Source organism: Pollicipes pollicipes, unplaced genomic scaffold, assembly GCF_011947565.3.
Source record: "Pollicipes pollicipes isolate AB1234 unplaced genomic scaffold, Ppol_2.1 Scaffold_5724;HRSCAF=6776_pilon_pilon_pilon, whole genome shotgun sequence".
Lineage (NCBI taxonomy): Eukaryota > Metazoa > Arthropoda > Thecostraca > Pollicipedomorpha > Pollicipedidae > Pollicipes > Pollicipes pollicipes.
In genome coordinates, this window is record NW_023596746.1 from 51,794,497 (window position 1) to 51,804,800 (window position 10,304).

The window sequence follows — 10,304 nt, forward strand, 5'->3', positions numbered from 1 at the left end:
TGACAGCATAGCAAATGTCTAAGGTTAAACAGAGCTCAAATGCTTCAAAAAAGCCAAGACACTAAAAAGCGTGGCAACACCATAGCATTCAAATACTCGTCTTTATTTATGAGATCACACTATCCAAATGGATCACACATCTAGCCATAATAGGGTTCAATCAGCTCACATCGCCTAACTTGCAGGGTAGTTCAGCACGTACTCGCTGATCTGGGCAGTTTCTTAGCATGCCACAAAACGTCAACATACAACAGGCTTCTTGAACAATATGATGCGAGACCACACACCCCTTCATCTATCGCTTAACCCTCAGTCCACCAGGACCCCTGTTCAACTTCGAAACGAGGGCACGCAGTGTGTGGTTTTCTTGTACGCGGATTCAAGTTTAACCGACGCAAACACTGCAACGTGGCTACGATCACTTATCTTCGTCATCATCGTCATCATCATCGTCATCGTCATCGTCATCATCATCGTCGTCATCATCGTCGTCATCATCATCTTCGTCGTCGTCGTCGTCATCAATGATGATGTCTGTTTCTCTTCCCTGCCTCGCATCGCGCTTTCTTCGCTTCCCAGCTCCCCCTTGCGCTGATCCAAGGAGACGTAGAATATTCATGATGCCCGTTTCAAACCTCTTGAGTTCGGAGGCAATTTCCTTCTTTCGCTGAACAACTTTAGCCATCACAGCATTAAGCGCGTCCTCGATTCTCCTCGTCAACTTTACCAGATCTGGTCCAGTAACGTCCACCTTCTCCACGTCAATCCGCTCAATCGCTGCGGACGGCGGGGGTGCCGGTGGTGCTGCAGGAACCGTTTCGATAATCTTCTCTTCCTTGGTAACCACCTCCTCTGAGCCGTCACCTTCATCATCGACCGATACAACGTCCACCTCACCTGCAAGAAAAGGGAAATCTCACACATCCCTCCGTGACATTTTCTGAAAAATGCTTGAAAATGAAGCGGTGGGATGTGGAGCTTTCCCTTAGCTTGCACGTAGCCCGACCTATGAAATCTAGGGCACTGCTCCTCCACACCGTTTCATTCCCGATAACTTTACTTCGCGCCCATAATTACCTCCGCTATCATAAAGTGACAACTTGAGGAAATTATCTGGTCAGTCCACATGTCATCAAAGTGAGAGTGGAAAACAAATGTGACGTAAGCACGCTGGTTGACTTGTACACCCATGCAACATAAGGAATTGTAACCTTCACTAAGTTCAAGGATCTTTAAGTAGCCTTCCTGGGATCATAAAAAACTCTTAATGACAGCGCCGTCAAAACCAGTATTTGTTACATTCCTTACACTCGTTTTGCAAACAACAAACGGTCAAAGTGATGTCGGGTTACTGACTATCATGCCGTTTCTTAAGTTCACACAACATGGTTTGTTTTCTTGTTTGGAAAAAAAATAAATGCGTACGATGGATACCAATGGCTATCTACTTAAAATCCCCATCCCACATATCACTTCGGATACACCATGAACATTTTCCAGTTCAAACGAGATCAATGATTGATGACAGCGATTTCTAACCAGGAATTGATTACATACCACCACTTTACACACAAGCTAACTCGGGACACGGTTCTCTGAGTAATCACATGGAGGAGCCTCGTGGTTTGCCTCGGCATCATAATCTCGTCTGCTTCATGTTCGTAAGTGGTACGGTGGACTACATCTAAAACGTCACTGAGCATAGCTGAACGTAGCTGGATCCCTCAGCTGGCAGGCGATCCACTCGTTTTAGTTTCCTGGCTAGAACTCAATTATGCCGGAAATGACGAAAGGTGTCCATCGCCCCTTCGCCTGGAGCGCGCACGAAAATAGCTCCAACCTGGTTAGTATTACTGCAGACGTGTAAAAACTCTTGCTTTCTTTAGGAAAGCTAAAATAATGTTAAAACGACACTTTCAATAAACAAGCGAGACATGGCTGTGTACATGAGAGTTCGGGCGATGCAACGAATGATCAGATGGCGCTCAAAATAGGCAAACGGATTAGGATGAACGACGCGTGAATGCTGAAAAAACAGAAGCACTAGGCTTAAGTGTACTCAGTCCCAGCCTAGGACTGTGGACACTAATAAGGCAATCATATCGGCTGATGTAAGCACCATTCCGACGCATCCGTTCAGAGCGACTAATCGTACAGCCGTTCAAAAAAGATACGACCGATTCCTTGAAGGTTTTGATCACGCCTCATCATTCGAATTTACCTTAGAAAATCTGGCTTAAGCGTTGCTTGCCAAGGTTTCGATTTATGATCCTAATCCGGATAGCTTTCTCACCGAGTTAGATACCTTCGAAGGCACTCACGCGATGTGACCCCACCAGAAAAACAGGGCTATAAGCTACGAAGCGTTGCTCTGACCGGGTTCAGATCTCCATGAACAGCCCTGCAGTCTGAGATACCCCGATGCAACACTTTTCCAAGTCTGAGAGTGCAAGTGCTTCATGCGCCCCTCGAAGTCTCATAGAGTCTATCATATAACGAATAAATCGATGCATGAATCCCTCAGCATAAGCACTGTCTCACCTGCTGTGACGAGGGATATTACGCAGATCACAGACGTGGCCAGTAGAAATTTCTTCATCCTAATCACTCCTCATGTAAGGTGCACTTTAAAGAAAACTTTCGTCATATGTTATTTACATTGTCAACCTTGTTAAAAGCTATGAGACCGCAACAGGCTTATCTCCGACACTGGTTGGGAAAATCACGTCAATAAAAATGGATAGGGAATTATCAATTGAAAGATTCTCGTGCCAAGAGCACGAGACGTAATTTCATTTTATGAACTCCAGTTTTCAACGCCTCGGTCATTGTTTACATTAATATTCTCGAACGGGTACTCCAGAGCATGAAACATTCGACCTATTTAAACATTCCGAGATAACCATGTAGTTTCATTTGGATGCCGGAATTCTACCACAATGTAATGTTTACCCAATTTATTACCTCAGCAACGATAACCTCGTCCATAATTGTGATTGCAATTTATTGTGTTGTCATCGTCGGTGGGCAGGATTATGACAGCGATGCGTGAGTACCTACAAGCTTGTGGTGATTTGCGTTTTCTGGGTGCGCTGTTTCTCCAAAAGTCGAAAGGTGCGGAGACATTTCGTTGGTTTATAAAAATGGCACAATAGATAGCACGGACTTCATGCCATATGATGACTTGTTACTTCCAATTATTCGTAAGATTTGGATAATGTCGCGAAGGATTGCCGAAAGCTTGAACAGGGCCATCAAGGTTGTTTAGATCATAGCTGGTCGTCATTTACTACGCAAAAACAGCGTAAATCTAGGGTATGCTATACTGCGCTTCATTTCTCACAGTTATCCTGACGAGGACCAGCGAATCAGCGCCAGCACTTCTCTGAATGCAAAAGGAATTCGTCACAATGCAAAACGCGGCGGCGACTCTCAGGTGAGATATTTGGGGATAGACACTTGAGGATTCCCCAATGTGACTTGTTAAGCGTTCATAAAGTTTCAAGACAGAATCTCTTTTTGTTGGGTGAAACGCAGCGCAAATGCTTTTTCAGTACCCGTGCGACATACATGTCTTCCACCGCCGGAACAGCATGTGCCTCGTGCGTCTTGTAGCATTCATGGCATTTGCTTCACCAAAGCTTTAGTTCATCCGGTGTCACCATGCCGCCCACAGAAAGATCAGCCTATGGGAATGAAGACGTCGACCGTAATAAAAATAAGCCCAGAAAACAATCATCCGACAAACTCGAACGAAAAGAATGAAGCTTCTGCTGCTACAAGCGCAGACAAACGAGTCGATGAAAGAGATTTGGTGGTAATTGAAGACGTTGACGAACAAACTGACAACCAGACCAGTGTGACAGTAGACGACGCAGAAAGTCCGTCTGTCATTCAAGCAAGCTTGGAAAATGAATTGAAAAAGCCGGATGCAGTGATCATATCCCACACTCCCAACACAAAAATGCAACTTCCCGTCACAGTTGAGAAAATACCATTGGTTGTCACCAACAGCAAAGGAAAGGAAAAGACGGTCTTAACGCAAAAGCTGGATCAGAAACCATCACGGGTTGTTGTGGACGTTAAGGAAAAGAAAGATAAGACTGATCCTCTTGGAAAGAAAAAGTGGGTAACTGATTTGGTAGTAGAGGGTAAGGCGAGAAAGGTGGACGGAAATAGCGTTGTCGACACAGTTGTGAGCGAAGAAGAGGAAAGCCTGCCTGTGCCTGAGGAAGTGATAGACGTAGAATCTAAAGAAACAGACAGTGGAGAGATTATCGATGTTAAGCCGGTTTCCTCGTCCTCCGAAGAGGTGGGCGCCATCAAGCCAGCTCAAGTCAAGTCTGCACAGGTAATCGATGTTGAACCTGTTCAAGTCATTTCCGACGAGGTGATAGAAGAGGTCGAACCACCGGCTCCGCCTGCCGAGATCGAAGTGGTCAAGGCGCAGCAGCCCGTAGTGGTCGTTAAGACCGTGCAAAGAGACCCTGAGGACATAGACATTGAAAACATCGGGACGCAGAGCAAAGACGTTACGGTTTTGAAGGAAAGCAAGCACGAGATCTTGGAAGAGCTGTCGGACGATTTGTCTCCAGACCTCGTCCGGTGGGCCGAAGAGGCCATAGCGGCTGGGGATCGAAAACATTGTTAACGAAGTCGAGAACAAGTACATCGCCTTCATGCGGAGTCGGGGAAACTCCAAGAGGCGAAAGAGAGCTGTGTCATCAGACGACGATGACGACGATGATGACGACGACGACAAGGCCACCAGCAAGTCCCTGCACCGCGCTCTGAAGAAGGTGAAAAAGGCCGCCGCCGTGTTGGCCACCAGCGAGGCCCAGAACGCCGCCAAGGCGGCCTCGACTGCGGCAAAGCTCAACATGGACGTGACAAGCCAGGCAGCCAGCAACGCCATGAAGTCGGTGGCTTCGGCCATCGGCGCTGCCTCCAAGAGCGCCACCAAGCAGATCGTGGACGCCGAGAACGCGGCGGCGGCGCAGGCGCTGTCTGAGTCAGCGCCGGCCATCGCCAGCGGCGCCAGCGCCCTGCCCGCCTCCGCAGCCGCCGACGCGTCGTCGCCCGACGCTGCGTCGCTCGACCAGCTGGCGGCCGCCGGCGGCGCTGGCAAGGACCTGATTCAGCAGACGCTGCAGATCCAGAAGGGCCTCAACCTGGTCATGCGCGCCGTGCTCAAGGAGAAGGAGCGCGTGGCGGCCGACCTGGCGCGATACCAGAACAAGATCAGCTTCCTGCTGCGCGAGATGACCGGCGCACCGGCAAGCCTGAGCGTCGTGGAAGGCTCGCGCCGCCGTCGCCGCCGACAGGCTCGTCGCGCACGGCGCGCCGCCGTCAGCACTGAGCACCTGCGCCAAGTGCTGCAGCGCGAGGAGAGCCGCCTGAACGACATGCTCCGAGTGCTGGATGCCACAGTCGGCGGCGAGAAGAAGAGGAGGGCGACGCCTGGTGAGTGTCATGGGAAGCGCACGAAGCGCTCAAAAGCAAGCAGTCTGCTGAGATGTGCTGAAATCAGGTGAGTGTGGAGAACAGTGTCGGTCGTGATGTATCGTAGCAAATGACCATGTCAATCGCGTGTTTTTGTCACTTGGTGCTCGTGGTACGCGGCATGAAATATACATAATAAACTGACTGTTGGACGGTGTGGTAACGAAGGCTAATCATGTCGCCACGATACAAATCAGGCTAATACTGAAACGAAAGACGAGAGCTAAAGTAAAATTCGTGCTAACTGCCCGGATTAGTGCGTAAAGTTGTTGGTGCCGGTAGGCTGGACGGGCGAGATACACTGGTGCTTGATGGTTGACATTGACGCGGAGGGGGTTGACGGCATAGCGAGCGGCCAAACTCGAACTAGCTATGGTTCACGCCCCGTCCCACTGACATGCCGGTGTAAGGCGGCTGTGCGGCGGCGGAACGGCTTTCGAAACGCCGCTGAGCTAGTCCGGTGTGCAGGTGCGACATGTTCCATGTGGTGAGGGCGTCACTACCCGGTAAACAACAGGGCCATGCTCAGCAATGACGGGTAGGTGGAATACAGGGGGATCGTTTGCACCGTTTGCTTGCCGGCTCGACAAACGCTCGCAGAACAGCTATCCATGGCCAAATGCCCCGCCTCACCTGTACTCAAGCATCAGACACGGACTTTTCACAGCGGCGCTTTGGTGGAGTTCGCATCGTCCCATTCCCAGCGTGCCCTGGTTCGAGGCAACCTCACTGGAGGGAAACACAGCGAACCATCGCTCGCTGACCAGCGCCCCGGTATCGACCATCGCACGCACGGCTTGGCCGGTGGTGCCGATACGTGAACTGTTACGGCAGTGCAGGAGCCGCTTCGGGGAAACGACACCATAGTACGGACATCGAGGAATACGTGTCGATACTGTCCCGAAAACCGCACTAGTTCTGGGAATCATCTACGTTCCGTCACCCGTGCCCCAGGAGGCTCATTGCATTATGTGCTAGGTTTCCGGCCCACGAGGTATGATAATCAATGTTGGCCATAGCAGCGGCAGTGGTGGGAATCCCCTGCCCAAGCAACATGCATCAAGCGCAGTAGCTGGGAAGCAGAATGCTTTCAATCGGACCCTCTATATTCTTGAATAGGTATTGGGCTCTGACCTTAAAGTGCCTACTTTCAGCTTGTGACAGGGCACCGCCTGCTATTTTACAATGCGCCGCTCTTGCGACAGCCCGTTGATAGGTTCGTCACCGACGACGACGCCCTTTGTTCAGGAGGATCATTATGAAAAAACAATGTCCACACCAACACTGCAGTCGTTCGGCCAACCACCGCTCGCAGACAGCCCCGTCCTCTGCAAGACTCTGGACGGACATCACTCGCGGCATTATTCAGGGTTCCAAAAAATGGGCCGAGCGCTGTTTGATGTTTTTATCGGCGACCTCCACCAGGGCGTGCAGCTTGTCAAGACCTTTATGCATGAGTACGACGAAGGCTCTCGCACAGTTTCTCGCCGTCGATAAGCGCTTCATCCCTGCATTTCAACACATCGATATTTTTGCGGTTTCGTCACCGATGGTGAAACGGCAGCAGACCAGGAGGGTCAGTCTGATGCGGATCGCCCGTTTCATGACCACACGCGAGGGACTTCCAGCAAAAACAAATCATAAATTGGAAATGCTTTCTTCGGGGAGAGGACTTCTCAACAGTGCTTAGCAAGCACTCTGGTTGATGCCGAACCCATTTCTACAAAGCATGCCGAGAAATGTCTAAAATGTCAGTTATTACGCTACCCACTTACAATAATCCTTCGACGATTGACATGACTTCAATCTAGCCGGCCGGCTGCTCCTGCATAGTCCCATATAACAAGCATGAAATCAAAGAGTACATAGATATCACGGTCTTGGGTGTCACCAGGCATTAAGTCCCGCTTGGAAACGTCGGTCATCGGGCCTCTGCTGTCGTGCCGCTGCCGCCGGATACTCCGCTGGCTAGGCAGCACGGGTTACCGCCTTCCGAAGGGCTGTACAGCGCGTGACAATGGAGGAGCCACAAGTCCTCATGAATGGTACTTCATGTCCATTTAGAAGACCTGCACTTCAGTAGCCAGACAGAAGCATGTGCAGCAGACAGCGACGACTCGCGCAGCAGGCAAACGCCATCGGCGGCCTGAGACTTCGTGATCGAGGCTCCACCTGCTCTGTTGGTTTGAAATCGCCGACGGTTGGTCACGTGACTACCTTCCGGACACCAACAGCGCGCCTACGATACTGCCGAGGGCTCCTTTCGCGCTATCGTCTGCCTGAACGTCGCAATAGCGAGGAAACGATACACAGAATGTCAGTTCACAATGTCTCGTCCACCGTTCAAGGCATTTCAAGTGGATGACATGAACCAGACTAGCACCTGAGAATGGAGAGGCTGAAGCACCTCCGCAGAATGGTGCGCCGCCCAGGGATGCCCAGCCACGGTCGCTGCAAGCACACAGCGACCGAGAAAGGGTCGGTGATGGCTTTTGACCGCACCCGAAACTCGAGGTCTGCAGCAAAGTACCAACCGCCAGCCGACTGCCCCGCAGAGCTCACGCAATGCAATGCAGCAGCTCCTGGGGACGCGGTGTTAACTGACTTGAACTGGATATAGGAAAGACATTCAGCTACTCGTTCTTCGGCGTTGTCTGTTCAAAGTTGTCATATTGAGTTAACGAACATAAAAGTACCATGAGGTACTAATCAAACGACGATATGGTGCGTAACAACTACATTGAAGGCACTCAATATTTCGAGCTGCGCTCATCCTCGGGAGGGATAAGCTTGAGCTCTGCACTGTGAAGGACGAGTGCACCCCAGAATATTGAGTACCGTCAATTACGCCGCTGTTTAACGATGCGTCGTTTAACCAGTACCTCCTGGAACACTGAAGACCGTTAACTCCACGTCATGACTGAACTCGTTGACGTGAGCCGTCTCGCCTGACTGGAACCATCATCGGTCCGCTAAAACAAGCATGTCGCCGCACGCTCGTTTTATGCGGCGACATGCCCATCCACAGAACAGCTACGCTCGAAAGGCGTGTCTCGTCCCATACTGTATTCCGAAAATGACAGTTGCCATCATACCCCACATCGGGTACACCCCACGCGCGCCGCCGCCGGAGTCAGCTGGCCAGTAGGTGTTTGGCGAAGTCTAGCCTCGTGTCCAGCACCACCGTCTCCGCCGCCTCCAGCTGCGACACCAGCCACCCGGACTCGGCGTCCCGCTGCTGCTTCGTCTTCTTGGTCCGCTTCTTGACAATCGAAGGCGGCGTGACGGCCGGCGTGAACCGCATCTCCTTCGTGTCGTACGTGTCCAGCACCTCCGTCGCCGATCTGCGACGGAAACGCACAGCCGTCGACAGCCGTTGACACAGACGTCACTCCCTGACCGACACCAACGACGAAATACACATGTTCAAACCGATCCCGCAGTGAAGCTACGATGCGACCCCGCGGCCCCACAGGCGCCAGCAGCCACGACGTCTCAGACACGCTGCGGCGCCCCCCGACGCTCGGCAGCCCCAGCTCCCCCACAACACGTGCACACGACCCCATGCACTGGGCGGCGGTGGCGGCGGCGCGGGCAGCTGGCCGGGCAGGACCGACTCACTGTTGCCGCAGCGTCACCGACAGGGCGAAGTCACCCTGGACAGGACAGCCGAGCATGACGTGGGCGGCCAGCGTCCGCACCGGCTGGTGGTAGCTCCGCTGAGGACAGACCTAAACTCAGCTCGCCGCCCCCGGCGTCGCTCCGCCGTCAGGCGGGGGGCACGAACCGCGCCGTATGCCGCGGCGCAGCCACACCCAGTGGCATGGCTTACTCTGGCATGAGCTCATATAACATTGGGAACATCGAAACAATATTTTCGGGTTAAGACGTACTTCAGGACGGGCATGACACTGCAGCATATACAAAGTTTTACACTGATAGGTACATCATCTTTTTCGTAGATCCACACCATCTCCATTGCAATTCTTCCACAAACTTTTGATCTCAACGAAAACCGAACGACCAAAAAGCTGTTCTGGGATACTAAAAACATGGAAAGTAACGGCATTACATCGCGGTCCTATCTTTAAACGCCAAAGTTCCAACCTCGCAAATGAATAGCAACGAAAAAGCTGACAAAAACGAAAAGCACATACAACACACAGCACTTCAGCTCCCTGTGCACGTCACTTACCACAAGTCCCCCCCCCGCCCCCGCCCCCGCCCCCGCCACCCGCCGCCTGACCCCCGCGTGCGGCGGGCACCCACCCGTAGCAGCGTGAGCTCGTAGAGGAGAGTGTTGCCGGCGCCACAGTACTCTGGGTCATCCACGTCCGGCCGGTAGAGGCCGCTCGCCACCGACTCCGTGTCCAGCAGGCGGCCCGTGCTGGAGTGCACCTGGCCGGGGGGGGGGGGGGGGGGCACGTCAGGCCGCGCTCCACCGCTGAGCGCACCACCGCTCGCGCACGCTCGGCTCCCCCGCCAGCCGGCAGCTGTCGATTGCAGTGCAGACTGTAAGATGCTCTGCGCCGTGGAACACTGCTCAACTCTAATTTAGTCTGCCGTGCGGGAGCGAGAGGCTTCCGCTAGTGGGCTTGGCAGCAAAAGTGTCAAAATTGTACCCTTGTAGAGTGTCAGTCATCTGCCCAGATGTGGTTGAGAATACGGATGTAATGGACACGCGAACACGAAGACCACGGAGAACAACGGATAGGGAAACCACAAACAGCGCCCCTCCCGCCGACACTGCGAACACCGGACAGGCGTACCCTCACAAGACTTCTGGGCGGTGCCCGAGCCTA

The 10,304-nt window shown here is 52.5% G+C and overlaps 2 protein-coding genes across 2 annotated transcripts in view; both read right to left on the minus strand.

The window, feature by feature from the left end:
- Positions 1 to 86: 86 nt before the first annotated feature.
- On the minus strand, positions 87 to 2,712 carry LOC119103654 (ATP-dependent RNA helicase DRS1). Its single transcript, XM_037227268.1, has 2 exons — positions 2,542 to 2,712; positions 87 to 897 (listed from the first exon to the last, which is right to left on the minus strand). Exons 1-2 carry the CDS (start codon positions 2,597 to 2,599, stop codon positions 419 to 421), a joined length of 537 nt encoding a protein of 178 aa, XP_037083163.1. The 5' UTR covers positions 2,600 to 2,712; the 3' UTR covers positions 87 to 418.
- Positions 2,713 to 8,553: 5,841 nt separating this feature from the next.
- The window catches only part of Noc3 (Nucleolar complex protein 3), a 15,762-nt gene continuing 14,011 nt past the window's right edge, over positions 8,554 to 10,304 (minus strand). The window contains 4 exon segments of the mRNA XM_037226625.1: positions 8,554 to 8,846; positions 9,124 to 9,221; positions 9,772 to 9,900; positions 10,244 to 10,248. Coding sequence (XP_037082520.1) covers positions 8,636 to 8,846; positions 9,124 to 9,221; positions 9,772 to 9,900; positions 10,244 to 10,248 — 443 coding nt within the window. The 3' untranslated portion in view covers positions 8,554 to 8,635.

Bases quoted from the DNA above. Each gene is read 5' to 3' on its own strand.
- LOC119103654 (XM_037227268.1), bottom strand. From the start codon at position 2,599: ATGAAGAAATTTCTACTGGCCACGTCTGTGATCTGCGTAATATCCCTC. The intron at 898-2,541 runs GTGAGACAGTGC...CTTTTCTTGCAG, and splicing joins AATATCCCTCGTCACAGCAG to GTGAGGTGGACGTTGTATCG.